Source organism: Microcaecilia unicolor, chromosome 1, assembly GCF_901765095.1.
Source record: "Microcaecilia unicolor chromosome 1, aMicUni1.1, whole genome shotgun sequence".
NCBI lineage: Eukaryota > Metazoa > Chordata > Amphibia > Gymnophiona > Siphonopidae > Microcaecilia > Microcaecilia unicolor.
Window position 1 is genome coordinate 427,232,142 of NC_044031.1, and position 21,592 is coordinate 427,253,733.

General features: G+C 38.9%; 1 protein-coding gene across 4 annotated transcripts in view; it reads right to left on the minus strand.

Moving 5' to 3' along the window:
• Nucleotides 1–21,592, minus strand: part of SLC66A2 (solute carrier family 66 member 2) — a 115,998-nt gene that overhangs the window by 81,381 nt on the left and 13,025 nt on the right. For 2 of the 4 annotated variants that reach the window (XM_030211965.1, XM_030211971.1), the window contains exon 3: nt 18,828–18,961. In XM_030211965.1, the coding sequence (XP_030067825.1) occupies nt 18,828–18,961 (134 nt within the window). Of the gene's footprint in view, nt 1–3,095; nt 3,150–9,206; nt 9,268–18,827; nt 18,962–21,592 lie in introns of those variants that run through there. The other 2 variants (XM_030211976.1, XM_030211958.1) reach the window with 2 other exon arrangements.

Genomic DNA, 21,592 nt, shown 5'->3' on the forward strand with positions numbered 1-21,592 from the left:
ATGGCTGCTTCAGCTCAGCATGTAGTTCTCCAGCTAAAATAATTTCTACTTCCTGGATTCACAAGGTGGGTACTATTTTACTATCTTTGTTCCTTGCCTTGCTTCTTTAACATGCAAAGCCTGTGTGCTTGTTACAATACAGATATAGTAAAAGCTTCATTACCTAGCATGCATGGGGAACTGGCAGTACCAACTAATAAAATATACTGGCTGCCTGAGAGTTGCCACTCTCCAAATATTCAGGGAAACAGGAGGGTAGGGAGTGATACTAGAAAGAAAATCTACTTTGCCTTCCTTTCTGCCGTCATTCCCCTCCACTGAAGGTGCTGCTTAGAAGAGATGCTGATCATCTGAGCAGTCTGAATAGTTCAGTGCTGGGCTGCAGGACTTTCAGCAAACCTTGGTAGCTTACCTGCAATCCAGGTTATAGCGGAGTTGAGGGGGGGAGTGAAATGGGGAGCTTGTTCACACTTTTTGTATTTTTTTTTTTTTTTTTAATCTCTGGACAGAGTCATTCCTTATGAATCACCATTTAGTTTCATTGGATTTCTTGTCACAAAGGTTGATTTGGGCTCCCAGTATATCTACTCTTATTTACAGACTCTGTCACTACTGCTACTAGCACTGGTTTCCCAACTTACTGTGAAATACCATGCTCAGAAAGAAATGCTTGTACACAACTGCCAGCAGCATAGAAGTAATACTCGTCATCCAGCACTGACAGAGAAGGCAGCAAGATAGTTGTGAACATGCTGCTCCTGAGGCTCAGAAGCAAAAGGAACTAATGAATGCTGTCTAGCAAGAAAAACAAAACACAAAACTGTAGCTTGCTGTGTGAGTTCTATTATCCTTTATTTGGAATGGAGATTGCTCTGCTTAAGACATATTCAGGAGAAGGCCTGGAATCATCACTGCAAAACTCCCCTTCACTATCACTGATTCTGGTTAACCTCATACAGGCTACTTTATCTACCTGCGCGGCTGGGACTGATTGAAACATGACATTTGCCTTAATATGGCATTTCTATTCCAGTATAAGCACATCTCCATCTAGCACACCCTGAAAACCAGATAAATTAAGTGTGCCTCTGGGACAGGAGTGAAACCACTGCTCTATATGAGTCTGGAGAAGGCCCCACTCAGACAAGACTGTTGGTGGTATGGCACATACAGAAGAGTTAGAGAAAAATACAAAAAAACTCTTTATGGAACACTACAATAAATTATTACACATAATAATTTAGAGTTTTTGGTCTATACTCATCCATTCCAATTCATCTAACTTATCCTTGTGTTTACAACTTAAAAACAATTAATATATAATACACCCTAGAAGGGGTTGTATAAATGGCTCCTTAATCTCTTCAAGCAGCAAAAATTGGAGTTGGCCGTGGGATAATGTATTACTGGAGTCTCACTCAGATTAATAGTCTGATGACCCAACATGGCTGTGTTTTGGCAAGTGCCTACACGAGGGGGCTATCAATTAATACAAAAGAAATACTGCTATGTGTGAGTTTGTGAAGACTGTTTCACTGTTTTGAATCGTATAGCGGTATTTATTGGATCAACTAATTGACCTCTGATGGGGACACGTGCCAAAATACAGCTGTCACGTAAAAGCACTACCCCTAGCACCCACCTGGGGTTAACCCTGCGGGCACCTAGAGGGTCTGTCCCAGGACTGCCCAAGCCCACTCACACCTGTGCATATTCTCCTACACTGGCATACCCTCCACTCACCGACTGGGTTCTACTTGTCTCTGAGCCAGTCTCCACCTGCAATTACTTCCCCGGTGGTTTCTAAGAACACTGGGGCCACACTCCCATGGGACCCACAGGTCCTAGAAAACACCCACAGACTGAGAACACAAACCACCAGGATTCTTAGTCAGTCCAGGACAACAGTGCTAACAAACTATTAGGTTTATTATCATAAAAAAGGTAGAACAGTAAATGGGAAAAAGGTAAACAGCAAACAGTAGCAGGTAAAATAACAGGAATCAATATTAAACTAACTAAACACTGTCTTACTACTTAAGTAATACCTGGGGAGTTAAGGAAAAATAACTACTCATAGGATTTGAAAAGGGTCTAAGTGCAGACTCGCACTCTGAGACTGGAGAAATTCTAGCAAATTCTGGCTAGATCTTAGGCTTCAGGGCCAATCAGGGCCCAGAGCACTAATACTAAAGGGTTTTCTGGCCAATGGCACTGCAGGTTACTCTCCCCCAGGGGTTTTCCTCTTTTCCTGTGGGGGAAGGTAAGCTAAAAAGAATACAGACCTCTGCTACAGCTATAATGCAGAGGACAGATACCACCTGCTGGCCAAACAAGGGAAATGCACTGAAGGGGAAAAATAAAGCATTACAGATCACAGGCAAGAAAGTCCCCTGTTTCATCACAACGGTCATGTCGGGTCATCAATAAAGTATTAACTTGAGCGTGGCTCCAGTGACATTATCACCCAGCTGTCTCCGCTTTTTGCTGTTTAAGGAGAGACACAGGAGAAGAACAATCTCTTGCCCAAAATTTTTTTTAAAAATTCTTAAAATTGAATTGTACCTATTTCTGCAGATTACATGACTTTTTCTATTATTTTCATTATTTTTTTGGTATGCCCATTTCTTTTTCTCTCTCGGTAACAAGGTACCTTTCTGTGGCATAGTCCCACGCAATTTATTTGACAAATACCAATATGGCCATTATCCAGAGAATGATCTCACAGTAATGGTGCAGGGGCCAAGGTACTGGTGATTAAAAAGTAAAGTTGAACAGAGTAAAACCAAGTACCAGATATCAGTCTTGAAGACAAGATGCCAAATCCAAACACTATCCAAACTCTGGATTCCTAACACACTCTGAAAGCATATCTCCTTTGTTTGTACTAATAGCTACTATTGGCATGAAAGAAAAACACATATAGCAAACCCTGTTGGTGTTAATTATTAGAAGACGCCCAAGACCATCACATGCTGTCACACCAAACAAGCCACCAAATTAAATGCATAGACACCATACACATATAAAAAAAAAAAAAAAAGAGCAGGGAGCTAAGGAAAACCTCATGCAATGTGGGTTTGTACAGTACATACCCAGAAAGGATCTCTTGGGGTGAGCTCTTAGTTCTTCATCCTTACTATCTGTGGCTATACATAAAATAAAACAAATTAAAGGACAGAAGAGAAAACGAGAGACAAGTTTGATATAATGCATTAATCAGTTTAGTTATCATAATTTGCAAATTGTGCAGGGTGGAATCTTTCAGCCCCCACACATGCTGTACAGCAGCTTTCTAAAAGAGATGGGTCATCGGATCCATTACCTTCTATCATCCAAGAATCTAAATGCTTATTTTTTGCTTAGTCGTGAACATATTGACCTAGGCATAACAAGAAACCCCTTTTCAATTTGTGCAACCAGGCAGAAGCTTAGTGGTCAGCACAGGATAGCTTTAATAATGCAGAATCTCTTCAAGACAGGATTCATATTCAGAATAAGACTAGGTGTTGCCATTTAAACAAAAGCACAGACTATGTACCAAAACAGGATGATTCTGAAGGTATGCATCCTTACCCATTTCTTCAAAATCAATGTAGCAGGATAAAGAAAAAGAAGGAAATTGAGAATCAGATGAGTTCATTTTTAGTAAGATTGTAAAATTTTACTGTTTCAAAAAGGGAACAGACCCTGAAAGATTTTCTAATTATTTTTGTAATCAAAGAATTCCCCCTACCCTATTATCTATTCCAGGATCCATTTTATAAACATACTTTCCCAAAAGAGGGGTGAGGTATCAGTACAACACATCCTCTGAGCAACAGATTATATAGGGGGAGGCAATTATCAGTGGCTCTAAAAACGCACTGTTCTCAATGAACATAATAGCCAATGAATATGATTTATAACACATTTTTACTCAAAGAATACAGTACAATACACGATAAGCAAAAATCAAATATAATGTATAGTGGATATTTTTTTTATTTTACAAATTTTTACTCACAAAACTACGATACACAATAAGCAAATTCAAACAATGTAAAGTGTGAAACCTATTCAAATGAAAGACAATGCTGTACTGTATAAGAACATAATAGCAGCCATACTGGGTCGGACTAATGGTCCATGTAGCCCAGTATCCTACCTCCAACATTGGCCAATCCCGGTCACAAGTACCTGGAAGAAAACCAATTAGTAGCAACATTCCAAGTTACTTAATTCCAGGGCAAGCAGTGGCTTCCCCCGTGTCCATCTCAATAACAGACTAAGGGCTCGTCCTCCAAGAACTTGTCCAAACCTTTTTTAAACCTAGGTACGCTAACTGCTTTTACCACATCCTCCGGCAGCGAGTTCCAAAGATTAACTATTCTTTGAGTGAAAAAAATATTTCCTCCTATTCAATTTTAAAAGTATGTCCATGTAATTTCATTGAGTGTCCCCTAGTCTTTGTACTTTTTGAAAGAGAGAAAAATCGATTCACTTCTACCTGTTCTACACCACTGAGGATTTTATAGACCTCAATCATATCTCTCCTCAGGTGTCTCTTTTCCAAGCTGAAGATCCCTAACCTCTTTAGCCTTTCCTCATATGAGAGGAGTTCCATCTCCTTTATCATTTTGATCGCTTTTCTTTTAGCCTCTTCTAATTCCACTATATCTTTTTTGAGATATGGTGACCAGAATGGAACGCAATACTCAAGGTGAGGTCGCACCATGGAGTGATGCACAGGCATTATAATATTCTTGGTCTTATTTTGCTTTGCATCTTAAAAGTCATGACTTAAAAGGCCAACATGACCTTATTTTCTACTTCCTGTGATACAACAAAACTATGGACCCTATTGGACTTTTTATCATATCTTTGTTGCCTTATACTCATGTTATTTATAGGTTTACTACTATTTTGTGTATTTGTATTTTACCGAACCGGAGCCTGCCTCTACTGTATTATGTAAGTCACATTGAGCCTGCAACTAAGTGGGAAAATGTGGGGTATAAATGTGTTAAATAAATGAATAAAAGAGAATTTCCTATGCTTCCAAGGGAAATTTTATAAGCAAATAAGGGGTACAGCCACGGGGGCAACCATGGACCCAGATATCGCCATTTTATATGTTGCACACTTTGAAGAAGAATTTTTAGAATCTCACCCCTTCAAAGATGAAACAAAATTATGGAAACAATACATTGACGACATTCTGATGTTCTGGAAAGGTGATCTTGAAAGACTCTAAGCATTTCACATATGGCTTAATTCTCTGGACCCCAATTTAAAGTTCACTGTGCAACATCACCAACAATCTATCTCATTTCTGGACATCAATATCACTAAACAAACATATGGTTCTGACACCAGCATTTTCAGAAAGACAATAGACAAGAATCAATTCTTGCATTTCGACAGCTTTCACAGTAGGAGCTTCAATGAAAATCTCCCCCAATCTCAATTTCTACATTTAAGAAGACTGTGTAGTCAATTCGAGGAGTTTAAACAACAATCCAAACCAATGAAAGAGAGATTCCAAGACAGAGGCTACCATCTACGATGTAGCAACACAGGTCTTCAAAAAGCAAGGGCAGCAGACAGAGAGCAACTCTTTAAACCACATGCCAAGAAAGAACCACCAGATATTGTATGTAGTTTAAGGTTTTCCAACCTCTCTGGTGATATTCAGAAAATTATTCATAAGAATTGGCATATTCTTGAAGGACACTGCTGTTTCCAAAACAAGAAAGTCACTGTTGCATATACTCGCGGAAGAAATATTAAGGAGATCATTGCACCATCCACACTACCTGTCAGCAATACTTTGCAAAACCTTGAGACAAGAGACCTTGTTACAGGACACCATCCATGTGGTGAGTGTTCTGTCTGCTCATTATCACTGGACATCAATATCTTCCAGCATCCACGGACTGGCAAAATTTACCCATTACGCAACAACACAGACTGCAACACAGCACAAGTTGTTTACATCATCACCTGTCCATGCTCACTGTTGTATGTAGGCAAGACCACAAGGAAGGGCAAGACATGCATTATCGAACACAGAAGCAATATCAGACAGGGCAATCTCATTGCCCCTCTTGACCAACACTTCATAGACATCACACTCCCCCTCTGATCTTCGGTTCTTCATATATCAGGTTGTCAAAACACCATGGTGGGGTGGTAATCTTGACCTGTTACTGCTACAAAAAGAACAGAGATGTATTTTCAAAATGGGTACGGTCACCCCAGCCGGCCTTAACATTGAGATCGATCTGTCTGTCTTTTGATCCATCAATCAGCATTCTCCTATTTGGACTTTCATTTGTATCAATATTCTGTGGTTATGTTCTCTCTCCCCCCTTGTTTACCACACCCCAAAAAAATTTTTATTGTGATTTTTTTATTTTGCTTTTTATTATATCTCTGTAGTTTTTATTGAACTCCTGTAACTTTTGTGCCACACGCACACATGTATGTGTGTGTGTATATTTATGTTTTATTTATTTTTATATAATTTTTTAATACATGTGGTAATGTTACCCTCCGTTTTATCATCTCTGTAATTTTTATGGCATGCACACAGAAATGCATGTGTGTACATATGTGTGTGTATACATATACATGTCTCGTACATTTTCAAGCACACCTTGTAAGTTGTCCATAATGGTGTATTTTGATCTTCTCATAATAATGTACGCCTCTGCTAAACAATACAGACAAGCAATTTTTTTAAGATCAGCATTCTTAATATATAACACATATTTAATAAATATTCAACCTAGGTCATGATATTTGGAGTACTTGCTCACCTTGGTCCAACCTGAACTCACACATATGCAAATAAGGACAGGTTAGCATTTTTCATTATGGCAGTCTCACTTGGACTCATACAAATATACATGACGACACGTCACCGCACACGTTTTCTATTACAATATTTAAACAGTTTTTATTTTAATTAATATATACCATTTCGGACACACACAATAGTTATTCTTAATATAATTGTGTTGAGTTCACTGCACTTTATGTCAAGAATTAAGGACGTTATCATAGGTTATACATATTTATACCAGTGCTGGTAACGGTCACTCTATTTACTCTACGGATTCCATTACTGAAGGAGAGCATCTTTTTACTAGAGCATCTTTCTACTTGATTTTGTGTGAAGGTAAGCTCTTTACAAAAATTGCCTGAATGCAACCTCACAATATATTTTATTTAGTCGTTCCGGTTTTCTCTGTAAGTACTAATTTTGATAATATGCAGTCTATCTATGCACTCAAACGCAAATGCCGGCATAAGCGGTTTTTCCCGCCTTTTTTCACTACATCTCTCTGATCATTTGTTTTAATATCAAAAGTCCTATAGACCTCAGCACCGCAACAGATATATTGTTTTAAGCCTTACGGTGTCACCAGAAAGAAATATGTCCACCTTCAAGGTTTATTGCTTACTGGTTGGCATTATCATTTATCTCTTAGATGGATATCACTCTGATGACAAAAACACATTAAATAAAGTGACATCAGCTTAAACATATATGGATACTAAATGCCACTACCAATTATAGCATCGTTTTTTTAAATTTTGTTTTCATAAATATACATATTACAGTCACCATACACTATTGCCAGAACCGCTATTTGGTGTCAGTATGTTCCGCTACTGTACATTATTACTATTACCGCCATTTGTTGTTTGAAGCGGATTCTATTTGCCATTCTCTTAGAACATCAAAATGATTATAATCGTCTGTGTTTTTGTACTTATACGATATGTATCTCTAGAGGGACAACATACCGTTGCAGCATATTGCTTCCAACAACCTTGTTGAGTTAAACAACATTGCCGCACGCTTCCTGCTACTCTTTGTGGTGAGCCTACTTTTTTCAGTTACCTATCTAGACCTCTCCTTTAACATATATAATGTGTGATGTGTAAAATAAGCCCGTTGCTTGTCAATTTAAGGTCATTCTATTATGAGACACATCAATATACATACCATTATGTCTATTTTAAGATTTTAATATATACCAGTTTTATGGTTTTATGAATGTACCCACTTTACTGTGGCTGTACATATTGACACTCTGTTTTTTTTAACATACACACTATGATGTTATGATTTTATGAATATACACCAGTATATTTATTTTATGGTTTTATGAATGTACTATTTTAATGAAGTTGTACACATCGATTTTCTGTTTGTTTTTTTTCCAATATACACACTATGATGTCTATTTTATGATTTTATGAATATAAACCAGTATGTTCAGTTTATTTTATGGTATTATATAATACATGTTTTTGAGTATTTCTGACTCTATATGTTGTGTATTTGTTCCAATGTTAATGGTATATATATATATATATATATATATATATAGTAATACATATATATAATTCTCTAATTCCTTTTTTAACCACTGTTTTTCTGTCTAATGTAGACCCCTGACACAGGCGCTAAGCGCCAAAACACAGCCCATGTCGGGTCTATCCAAGGATTGTTTTACCAACACGTATGATTAAAGGATTTATGTCCCTATTTTGAAGGCTCCTGGTACTTTTTCTTTTGCTATTTGGACTTTTGTTTGTACTTTGCTCCCTCTCTCTGCTGTATTACATGAACATTCTACCCCATCTCGAAGAGCTTCTCACCCCAGAACATCAACCTCCCTGTAGGCTCCCTTCAGGCCTACCTTAGCAATGCCCTGGTGGCCTAGGATACGGCAAAACAGGAGCAATTCCCAGTTGATTCTGCCTGTGCTGGCTCTGGGTTTAAAATGGCAGCTGTAGCTTCCACCATTAGGGGTCACGATCCTAGCAGTACTATAATTATAATGAGACTATCACTAGAAGTTGTGGCTACCATTTTGAACCCAGACCCAGAAAAAGGCAGATGCAAATGGGGATTGCTCCTGCCTGCCCTACCCTAGGGCACTAGGACATCATTAATGTAAGCCCGGGTGGGGGGGTGGGGGAGTTTTTGGGAAGGCAGTGAATGCACTTTTGGGGGGAGGGGGAATGACTCACTGCTGTTCCTAATATCTACTGCTCTGAGGATATACTGTACCTCGGTGGACCAGGTCACATGCACCCTTCCAAAACAGAAAGCTGACCTCCTCTAAACTAGCAAAGCAAAAATACAGAAATGAAGAAACCTATTGGCAGAAAAACTATAAGCAATAGAAAAAGAGATCTCTTACAAGGAGGTGTTTGTATTTTCTTAACTGTCTGCATTAGTTGGTGGGTTTTATGGCCACTTGCCTGGCAAACAGAGACATGCACAAATGTCAATAGCATCAGGTAGAATAATATTGTCATCAACATGTTTTTAAAAGCACTGTAACCTTATGAAAAAAAAAAAACCACACATTTTTCATAGCCTCCCAGGTAAAACTGGGAAAAAATGTTTCATTGCAAAAATATTTAAGTTAAAAATAAGACAAATATAAGAGCAATATGAAGTAAAATGTATTACAGCACAAAGAAACAAAATTAAGCTATACAAATAGAATGTGTGCTATAACACTCCAGCTCACAAGTACATTCACATTTGCTTCTACATCATTCTTCTAGAGCAGATCTTTCTGTGGTTACTACTCAAGGCTTCCAAGAGAAAGAACGCAGTCCAGGACACTCTTGCATACTTTTGCAAAGCTTCTATTAAGCAAAATGGTTAGGCCTTGCAGTGATCCTAATAATTAGGAGAGTGATGCCACTGTAATCTATGGATACCATCCACTTGGTTAAGAGGTCTACTGATGTGTCCCTCACTTACTCCCCTCCCCTTTTTTTTCATAAAGCCACGCTGGTGGCTGCTGTGCAGGAATGCCGACACAGCCCATTCACTAGTGCAGCTTTGTAAAAAAGTGGAGAGGGGGTAGGAAGTGCAACTTATGTACTTGCAGAAGGCATCATTCAGCAATCTATACACATGCTGAAGGAAGTACAAACAACTAAAATTTTATGAAAAAGTGTTAGAAATTATGAATATGAGACAATCACCAAGAAAAAGCCCTATATAAACTCTAAACCTTTTCCAATATGATGTTTCTTAGCAAAATGAAATAAACTGTTGCATCCTCTATGACACTGTAAATCCACTATACCCCTTGTTTCTATGTCTGTAGATATAAAGAAGTCATGGCCACATCCATACACTATCCTTCAGCACTTCCCCCTAAACACCAAAGAGGTGTGAATCTAACAGTATGTATAATTATGAAGGAAAGAATTCAGAGACAGCATATCAAACTTTGGATACAGTTGAGAGACTGTAGCAGATCATCAATGCTAACCCTTGCAAGCTGCTACCCTACGTTACAGCAAACTGCTGACACAAGGGCATGTCATTGCCCACATCTAAACATCTGGTGCATCACTGTAGGGCAGAAAAGATTCATTTAGTGTGGAGTCCACTGATCACGAAATCCTCTGGAAGCCTGGTCCAAAGCAGTTCTGTTGAATGCTGCTTTCACACAGCTATAGGCAGATCCCGAACAAAATGAAAGGTTTGTTTTAGGCTTAATGAACACTGCAGTAGGATTAATAGTGACAATGTTTCATACTTTTGAGATACACATTTTACAAAATATAAATGTACACTGCAATTCCACTCTTGCTCTGCCCAACTACATTCTCAGGAATACCAATACACTGCACATGTATGAGCAATCAGTCTTATCTGGTGGCTAGTTCTAATGTGGAGTTGTACAGGGCTAGGCCCTATAATTCTTGTAATTAGATATTAATTACAGCCATGTTATGCTCCCTTGGTTAGCATTTTATAATTTATAAAGATAGAAACAGAGAAAAATGCAGGTAGATAAAGAACATATGGCCTATCCAAATGTTTCCGAAGTCTGGTCCTGGAGTACCACTTGCCAGTCAGGTTTTCAGAATATCCACAATGAATATGCATGAAAGAGATCTGCATATAATGGAGGCAGGCCCAACAATGCCATCAACTCTCCTATCACTCCCTTAATATAACCTATATACTTGTCCCAAGATCTCTTGAATCCAGATACTGTTTTTGTCTCCACCACTTCCACTGGGAGGCAGTTCCACAAATTCACCACCTTTTCCACGAAGAAGTATTTCCTCATGTTACTTCTGAGTCCACCCCTTTCACCTTCATCCTATGCCCCCTCATTCCAGAGTTTCCTTTCAATTGAAAGAGACTAGTCTCCTCTGCAGTTATGCCATGTAAGGGAAAGGGAAAGGAGATGGGATTTTATATACTGCCTTCCTGTGGTTACCATCAAACCAGTTTACATATATACAAGTACTTATTTGTACCTGGGGCAAAGGAAGGTTAAAGTGACTTCCCAGAGTCACAAGGAGATGCAATGGGAATCGAATCAAGTTTCCCTGGTTCTCAAGCCAGTGTACTAACCATTAGGCTGCTCCTCCAAGTAGGTATTTAAATGTCTCTATCATATCTCCCATCTCCCTCCTTTCTTCCGCCTTTCTACATATTGTGATCTTTAAGTCTATCCCCATATGCTTTATGACGAAGACCACTGACCATTTTAGTAGCCACCTTCCAGACAGACTCCATCCTGTTTATATCTTTTTGAAAGTAGTCTCCAGAATAAGAACATAAGAGTAGCCATACTGGGTCAGACCAATGGTCCATCTAGCCCAGTATCTGTTTTCCAAACAGTGGCCAAGCCAGGTCACAACTACCTGGCAGAAACCCAAATCGTGGCAACACTCCATACTACAAATCCCAGGGCAAGCAGTTGCTTCCCATGTCTGCCTCAATAACAGACTATGGACTTTTCCTCCAGGAATTTGTCCAAATCTTTTTCAAACCCAGATACGCTAACCGCTGTTACCACATCCTCCGGCAAAGAGTTCCAGAGCTTAACTATTCATTGAGTGAAAAAATATTTCCTCCTATTTGTTTTAAAAGTATTTCCATGTAACTTCCTCGAGTGTCCCCTAATTTTTGTACTTTTGGAACAAGTGAAAAAATTGATTTACTTCTACTCGTTCTACACCACTCAGGATTTTGCAGACCTCAATCATATTTCCCCTCATCTGTCTCTTTTCCAAACTGAAAAGCCCTAACCTCTTTAGCCTTTCCTCATACAAGAGGAGCTCCATCTTTTATCATTTTGGTCGCTCTTCTTTGAACCTTTTCTGAGTCCGCTATATCTTTTTTGAGATATGGTGAGCAGAACTGAACACAATACTCAAGGTGTGGATGTACCATGGGGCAATACAAAGGCATTATAGTATATTCGGTCTTTTTCACCATCCCTTTCCTAACAATTGCTAGCATCCTATTTGCTTTTTTGGCTGCCACCACACACTGAGCAGATTTCAGCATATTATCTACGACGACACCTAGATCTTTTTCTTGAGTGCTGACCTCCAAGGTGGACCCTAGCATCAGGTAACTATGATTTGGATTGTTCTTTCCAATGTGCATCACCTTGCATTTGTTCACATTAAAGTTCATCTGCCATTTGGATGCCCAGTCTTCCAGTTTCCTAAGGTTTTCCTGAATATTCCACAGTCCGCACATGTTTTAACAACCTTGAATAGTTTTGTATCACCTGCAAATTTAATCACCTCACTCGTTCCGATTTCCATATCATTTATAAACATGTTAAATAGCACTGATCCCAGTACAGATCCCTGCAGCACTCCACTGTTCACCCTCCTCCATTGAGAGAAATGATCATTTAACCCTACCCTCTGTTTTCTGTCCAATAACCAATTCCTAATCCACACCAGAACATTGCTTACTATCCCATGACTCTAATTTTCTCAGGAGTCTCTCATGAGGAACTTTATCAAAAGCTTTCTGAAAATCCAGATATACTACATCAAACCAGCTCACCTTTATCCACATGTTTTTTCACGCCTTCAAAGAAATAAAGCAAATTGGTAAGGCAAGACTTCCCTTGGCTGAACCCATGCTGACTTTGTCTCATTAAACCATGTTTGTTTGTGTGTTCTGTAATTTTATTCTTTATAATAGTTTCCATTATTTTGCCTGGCACCGATGTCAGGCTTACTGGTCTATAATTTCCCGATCACCCCTAGAACCCTTTTTAAAAATTGGCGTCATATTGGCCACCCTCCAATCTTCAGGTACTATGGACAAATTTAATGACATGTTACATGTTATTAAAAGCAGATCAGAAATTTCATGTTTGAGTTCTTTGAGTACCCTTGGATGTATGCCATCCAGTCCAGGTGATTTACTACTCTTTAATTTGTCAATTTGGCTCAGTACATCTTCCAGGTTCACCGAGATTTTTCAGTTCCTCCGCATCATCACCCTTGAAAACCATTTCTGGTACAGGCACATCTCTTACATCTTCTTTCATAAAGACAGAAGCAAAGAATTCATTCAGTTTCTCCGCTATGGCCTTGTCCTCCCTGAACATCCCTTTTGGTCCTTCATGTTCTAATGGTCCCACAGATTGTCTTGCAGGCTTTCTGCTTCTGATGTACCTGAAAAAGTTGTTACTGTGAGTTTTAGCCTCTGTGGCAAGTTTCTCTTCATATTCTCTTTTAGCCTTCTTTATTAATGCTTTGCATCTGACTTGTCAGTGCTTATGTTGCTTCTTATTTTCTTCATTTGGGTCCTTTTTCCATTCTTTGAAGGACAATCTTTTGGCTGTAATGGCCTCTTTTACTTCACCTTTTAACCATGCTGGCTGATGTTTTCTCTTCATTATACTAAGGCTAAATGTGCCTCATATCAATGGTCAGTGTGATGGACTGACCACTTGCACATTACCTGTTCTACTTGATAATTAAGTTAAGTAAAAATTGTTTCCATGTTTAGGGATCCACTTGAAGTCAGTCCTGTGAAGTCAACATTTTTACACTACAGTTTTGGAGTTAGAAGGGGGTTTTTAAAAAAAAAAACTCCACAAAACTCTTTTGCCACTTAGCTTAACCATGTGCTCTACAAACATTTGTAAAGGAGACTTAAATAATCCAATTTAAATTTAAAAGGCTTGGAAAGAGTACTTATCTTGGCTGAAGAATTATCCTGCTTTATGAACCCAGCCTCGCGTCCACTGTACTCCACACTTCAATAAAGTCCCGACAGGGTCGCCCTGTTTCGCTACGATATAGCTGCTTCAGGGGAATATTTATATATATGAAAAAAATCCAAGCTCATAACGTCTCGCCGTCTCCACTTTACTCTGGTTCAAAACATGGCGGACGGCTTCTCCACTTTCACAATCTGCTTATATACTCAGCATCTGACGTCACCCGAGAATATTCCAATCACCCGGACTGCTCGTCAGAGGAACGCTTTCCATTCGATCGCTACATTTAAACCCCTAGGTATGACAGTCTTTAGCTCAAAGATCCATCGTTGTTCTCTTTGTCTTAAAAGGCGTCTAATATCACCTCTTCTTTCCGAAACTCTCATTTGTTCCAATACAATGCATCTCAATTCTGAAAACTGATGATGATGTTGTATGCAATGTGAGATCATAGGTTCATATGTCTTCCCCGCTTGGATACAGTGTCTGTGTTCTATTAACCGAGTTTTCATCGAGTTTTATATCGTAGCGAAACAGGGCGACCCTGTCGGGACTTTATTGAAGTGTGGAGTACAGTGGACGCGAGGCTGGGTTCATAAAGCAGGATAATTCTTCAGCCAAGATAAGTACTCTTTCCAAGCCTTTTAAATTTAAATTGGATTATTTAAGTCTCCTTTACAAATGTTTGTAGAGCACATGGTTAAGCTAAGTGGCAAAAGAGTTTTGTGGAGTTTTTTTTTTAAGACACATGATTGATATGGTTCCCTCATTATACAAAAGGCTTGTCCTTTGACAAAGAGGTGTTTCTGTAATACCTGATGTCTTTTTTTTCTCCACATTTTTGGGATTGTTGAAAATTTTATTCCCCAGGGGATGCCATAGTTGCTTGCAAACATATTGTATATAAGGTAGAAAGATATATTTTTTGCTGGTAATTGCAATCACCCATTATTATGTTCCCCAGTTTGTTCGCCTCCCTAATTTCTGATAACATTTCTGCATCTGTCTTTTCATCCTGGCCAGGTGGACTGATGGTACACTATCACTATCCTTTTCCCTTTTACATGTAGAATTTCTATCCATAGGGATTCCAAGATGTGTTTTGTGACCTGCAGATGTTAATAGTGGTTTATTGTGCCTGATTTTCCTATTTTTTCTTTTAAAGCTTCTCTCCCACTGTATCAATACATATACAGGTTGCATACTTTATGTTACACTTAGTTTTGTGGATTTTTGTAGGGATTAGTGTCTTTGCTTTAATTTGATTGGAGAGGTGTGCATTTGATAATTTCCGATCTGACGAAGAAGGGCAACCTTCGAAAGCTAATCAAGAAATGTATTAAGTAATGTCCAATAAAAAAGGTATCATCTTATTTTCTTTTCCATGTTTTATTTTGTTTGATTTCTATTGATAACCTTTAATTTGATTGAATGTTCTTTTGTTATACGTTGGAGTTCTGATGAACTCTTGATGAAATAATAAAGATTAAAATAAAACAAACTATAAGCTGTTTGGGGACAGAGAAATGTCCACTATGAAATGTAATTTGCCCTGAGCTACCAATGAAAAGGTGCAAGCTAAATCCAAATAAATTGTTAACCTTTTGACACCATCTGGTGGCCACATATGGATACTGCATTTAATAAACATCTTACCTTATACTTGTTTCATATTACAATTTGAAGAAAAATCGTTGATGTTTTTTCACACAAGACTATGCATACCACTTTGATGTATTTTTAAGAATAAGCGAGTAAGATACACCAAAATGAGGAGTGGTGGAAGCCAGAGGAGAAATAAACACAGGAAACGGAGAGGACAAGCACTAGTGTGCATACGTGCTTTTGCATATATGCTGGTGGGGGTGGAGGGGAAGGGAAGCAGCAAGAGAAAAACACTAGCAATGCTTCTCTTAATCTCTCAGTGATTTTTCTATGACAGAAGCAGAGAATACTGTTCTCTTGTGCTTCCTACAGGCAAGAAAGATGGGGAGGGCCATAACACAACAGGACTCTGCAGCCAATCACAGAGGATGTGTGTGGGGCCCTAGGTAGACACCTTGATTCACCATTCCCACTCCTCACCCCCACCTTCTCAAGGATAGCTCTACTTCAGAGTATTGGCACCATCCTAGCTAGAGAAAAAAAAAGGCAGCACAGGTCACCAACATATACTTTTACAACAAATCAGCTAACCGTCCATTTGCTACAAAGTACTATCACCATTTACAGTTTTGACGTGTTAGTAGAGTACCTATATAAAATCTTCATATATCCAGCTGATGACATTGCAGGCAACAACACTACAGTTAATTATTTTAGGACAACCAGCAGGGAATACTGTAAGGTTGCCATCTAGGGGCTGTTTAAGCCAGTCCAGCTTTTACTTTGAGCTCAATTAAACAAATTGTACCTAAGATGCAAAATGTTTCCCCATCAATCCAGGTGCAGCCAATTCAGCTTATGCTAAAATTGGGACACCCTGAACTATTCCACATGGGATCCCCAAAATATTCCTTAGTTACTGTCTTCAGCTACATTAAAATTTGTTTAACTGAACATAACAAAAGAATAGCCATACTGGGTCAGACAAACGGTCCATCTAGCCCAGTATCCTGTTTGCAACAGTGGCCAATCCAGGTCACAAGTACTTGACAGAATCCCAAATAGTAGCAAGATTCCATGCTACCAATCCTAGGGCAAGCAGTGGCTTCCCCCATATCCATCTCAATAACAGCCTGTAGATTTTTCCTCCAGGAACTTGCCCAACCTTTTTTTAAACCCAAATACACTAAGCGCTGTTACCACATTCTCTGGCAACAAATTCCAGAGATTAACTATTCATTGAGTGAAAAAATATTTCCTCCTGTTTGTTTTAAAAGTACCTCCATGTAACTTCATTGAGTGTCCCCTAGTCTTTGTACTTTGAATCTCTCCCCTCATCTGTCTCTTTTCAAAGCTGAGAGCCCTAACCACTATAGCCTTGCCTCATATGAGAGGAGTTCCATCCCCTATAACATTTTGGTCGCTCTTCTTTGAACCTTTTCTAATTCCGCTGTATCTTTTTTTTTTTAAATATAGTGACCAGAACGGAACACAATACTCAAGGTGAGATCGCACCATGGAGCAATACAGAGGCATTATAGTATTCTCAATCTTATTTACCATCCCTTTTCCTAATAATTCCTAGCTTCCTGTTTGCTTTTTTGGCTGCCACCACACACTAGGCAGACGATTTCAGTGTATTGTCTACAACGACACCTAGATCTTTTTCGTAGGTGCTGACTCCCAAGGTGGACCCTAGCATCAGGTAACTGATTTGGATTGTTCTTCCCAATGTGCATCACTTTATATTTGCCCACATTAAAGTTCATCTGCCATTTGGATGCCCAGTCTTCCAACTTCCTAAGGTCTTCCTGCAATTATTCACAGTATGCAAATTTTAATCACTTCACTTGTCATTTCGATTTCCAAATCATTTATAAATAAGTTAAATAGCACCAGTCCCAGTACAGATCTCTGCGGCACTCCACTATATGTAAAATATTCTACCTCCCAGCAACAAATTTCTTAATGAACGTTTTTAGGCACTTGAGTTTGTTGGTTTTATAATAAAACAGTCTAACCATTTAATACAAGGGTGAGCAGCCTCAGTCCTTGAGGGCCACAACCCAGTTAGGTTTTCAAGATTTACCCAATGAATATGCGTGAGGTCTATCTACATGCACTGCCTCCACTGCACATAAATAGATCTCATGCATATTCATTGGGGAAATTCCTGAAAACCCGACTGCGTTGCAGCCCTTGAGGAATGATGTTGCCCACCGAGGATTTAATGTTACCTCATCTCTCTGTCCAGCTACACCCAGAAGAATCTTGTCTACAGCAGAAAGCAGGAGGCAGAACAATACCTCTCACCAATCAAGTGGTACATATTGCACCACCCAGCTCAAATGCTTAATACTCCCCTGCAGAAACAAATAAATGTCCCTTGAATCTATCTACACTGCAGACTGAGCTTGAGAAAAGGTAGTTCACTCTTTATGGGGGTTGGAAGCAATTTTGGGTGGTGGCAGAGTCATTAAAAAGTGGACCAACTCCAGCTTCAAAATAAAACCACATTATAATATATGTTAAGTTTATGATATTATACATTTTTTTGTTCAGGTTCTTTGTTCACACTTCAAATAGACCACAAAAAATAATATTTATTAGTCCTAATTTTGTACATGAAGAAATATCCCGTTTCTGTAACTAAACAAATTTCTCTTAGATTTACTACACAGGGACCTGTTTACTAAGCAGCATTATAGGCGCATTAACGTTTTTAACACGCGTTAACCACGTACATGCCTACATTATCCCTATAGGTGCCTACATTCTTAGTGCATGAGCTAAGTGTAGGCGCACTAAAAACAATAACGCACCTTAGTAAACAGGGCTCATAGTAGAAGTTGGGGAGTCGGACAGTAGAAAAATGGTTTTGAAGGTCTGGTGTACTGACTCCTCAGCTCTGCTGGCTTCTGCCTGTACATCAGCGGAAAAATACTGCTGATCCCTTGCACAGCATGATGAACTGCCTGTTTGAAAACAGTTTTAAACAGTTTGAAAGCTTTCGCTAATCCCTACCCTCATTCATACCTCAGCGCTTTGCAGGGAGCTCATCACAGTGAGTTTCTCTGTACTGACAGAGGCTGTGTGACTGACACAGACAGCCCTTTATCTGAACTGAGGAGGAGGGTAAGAGGAAGCCGGTGATTTCTCATGAGGTACAGCACCTCTGCCATGCTCACCAACCTGAGAAGGAACAGCGTTTTGTGTTGACTTCATTCAGCACCCGGACTTCAGTGCAGAGTTTCAACATCAGCAACATCGTCACAATCATAATCATGCTTTGCCACAGGAGCGGAGACTCAAAATGCCTTCCAAACCTAGTAACAATGAGCAACAGCAACGAAAGAGAAAATATGAGATAAGAAAAAATAAGAGAAAACGGAAGTATTAACATGTTAGAATTCAAAAAACAATGAGATAAATTTAAAAACTGAACAAATCTAAAGAGATACCATACATACAAGTAAAACAAAATTCCTTTACGAATCCACGTACAGCTCTCTCTAAAGAATTCCCACACATCTTAAAAAGATGTTAAAAGCCCTAAAACATTTGGCTAGTTGCCTGCATCAGGGGTATACAAGAGATAAAATTGTACTTTATTTCTATATTCAAAAATCAAAAACACACCAACAGATATATTTTCTTTTTTGTATCACTTATATTTCAAGTATTAAATAAAAATCAAAGGGCTCCTTTTACTAAGCCGTGCTAGTAATTCCCACACAACAAACATGATAAAGTCCATTCATTTCCTATGGGCTTCGTCACATTTGCCGCACCGGGAATCACTAGCACAGCTTAGTAAAAAGGGCCCAATGTTAATCCATTTCCATGGTAGTTTACTAAATAAAAAGATAAAAGCTTAATGAGATTCCCCACACTCCATTTCTCTCCTTTACTTTTCCATTCCCCCGGTTTTCATTCTCTTTGTTCCACTTCACTCTAACCTTTTGTCTGTTTATATTTGCATATATTTTTATTAATTATTATGTCCGGTATGTATTTGTATTCATGACTTTTTAAAAAATCTTTTGGGAAGGAGGAGAAAAAATAGTTATTTGCTACATTTGTACCCCACATTTTCCCACCTATTTGCAGGCTCAATGTGGCTTACATAGCGCCGTGGGGCGAAAGCCTCCTCCAGTGAAGAAACAAATATAGAGTGATGTTATTTTAAATGAAATAGATATATAGTAACATAGTAGATGACGGCAGAAAAAGACCTGCACGGTCCATCCAGTCTGCCCAACAAGATAACTCATATGTGCAACTTTTTGTGTATACCCTACTTTGATTTGAAATAGATATGTACATACACTTTAGGGAAACACAGAGAGGGAAGTTATATAAAGTTCATTAAGTTCATAACAAATTTGGGTTTCATTCAGTTACTGGATTCAGGTAATTAAGTTGGGTCCTTAGGATATGCCTTTTCGAACAGATAAGTCTTTAGTGATCTCCTCTCCCCCTCATTTCCATCCAGCGCCTGTATTACTACTACTACTTATCACTTCTATAGCGCTACAAGGCATACTCGCCCTCCTTCCATCCAGCATCTGCCCCCCTTCAATCCTACATCTGTGCCCTCTCTCATTTCCATCCAGTGTCTATCCTCCTTCTCCCCCTTCCATTCTGCATCAATCCCCTGTTCCTCTCTCCCTAACACCACTACCACTGCTGTAGTAGCTGTTGCTTTTCTAGATGAGCAGCAGCGGCAGCAAAAGAAGCTACACTCACCATAGGGCCAGACGGCTCTGCCCTGCAACAGGAAGTGATGTCCAAGGGGGTGGGACCAGCACTTATGCCTATGAAGCCAGCCACGCAGTAAGTGTAGCTTCTTTTGTTGCCACTGCTTCTCATCTAGAGAAACAGCAGCAGCATGGAGTAGCAACGGAAGGGAGGTGAGGAAAGTCCCAGTGTCCATACCACATAGCAGTGGAGAACTGCTGTGCGGCAAATTAAAAAATGGTATGCTTTTTCCTGATGTTTTCAGAGTCACCCAGCTTAGAAGTAGACAATTTCTTCAATTAAAATCTAAAGTGTTAGCCATTGGGGCTACTTTCTTTTTGCTGTTTCCTAATTTCCTACCTGCAGGTTAATTATGTTTTTAATGATCCTTCTCAGCTAGAAGCCTTCCTTATGAATAAATAATTGAATTTAGTTTTCCTTTATTTTTTTCTTTCAGAAGATGGGTAAAGAGGGAGTTAGGATAAGATACCATATTACCCTATTGAATCTTGTAATTTTCTCCTTTGTCTGCATTAGGGTTAACTTATTCAGTATACCACATTACAGAAGCTATTTTCCTTTCATTGTGGTAATGATGGTATATTTCATTTGTAATGTATTTATTTTCAAAATTTAATAAAAATAACATTTAAAAAAATGTGATGTGGCTGCGCAGCCCAGAGAAAACATTGGCCAAGTGCCAGAATACATGTGAGGAGGGCAGAAATATATGTGAGCATGAGAAGGGGTGCAAAGGAGTGTGTCACACACTAAATGCATGTGACTTGACATGTCTGGAATTGGGCAGTTTTATATGTTCAAGTAATGCTGACGATGTTATGTCATTTTGGAAAAATAAACAAAAGTGCTGGACCAAAACCAGCATAACTTGCATGGGGATCTTGTGCATTCCTACTACCAGCACTTCTTCTGAAAGAGCATTTTCTGTAGTGGGAAGGGCTGTGGAAGAAAGGAGAACCAGACTAAATCCTGAGATTGTTGATGGACTTATTATTCATCCACGGATTAAAATCATAATACTATTTTGATTAAAGTGTAAAAATATACAAGCTTAATGTTTTTATTTTGTTATATTGGTTATAGGTCTACCAAAAGCCTTGCATAATATATAAAACTACAAAACATGCAGGGGCAGGGACAGACTGGGGATGGAGTGAGTTTGCGAGGATAGGGACAAACTTTGTCCCCATGTCATT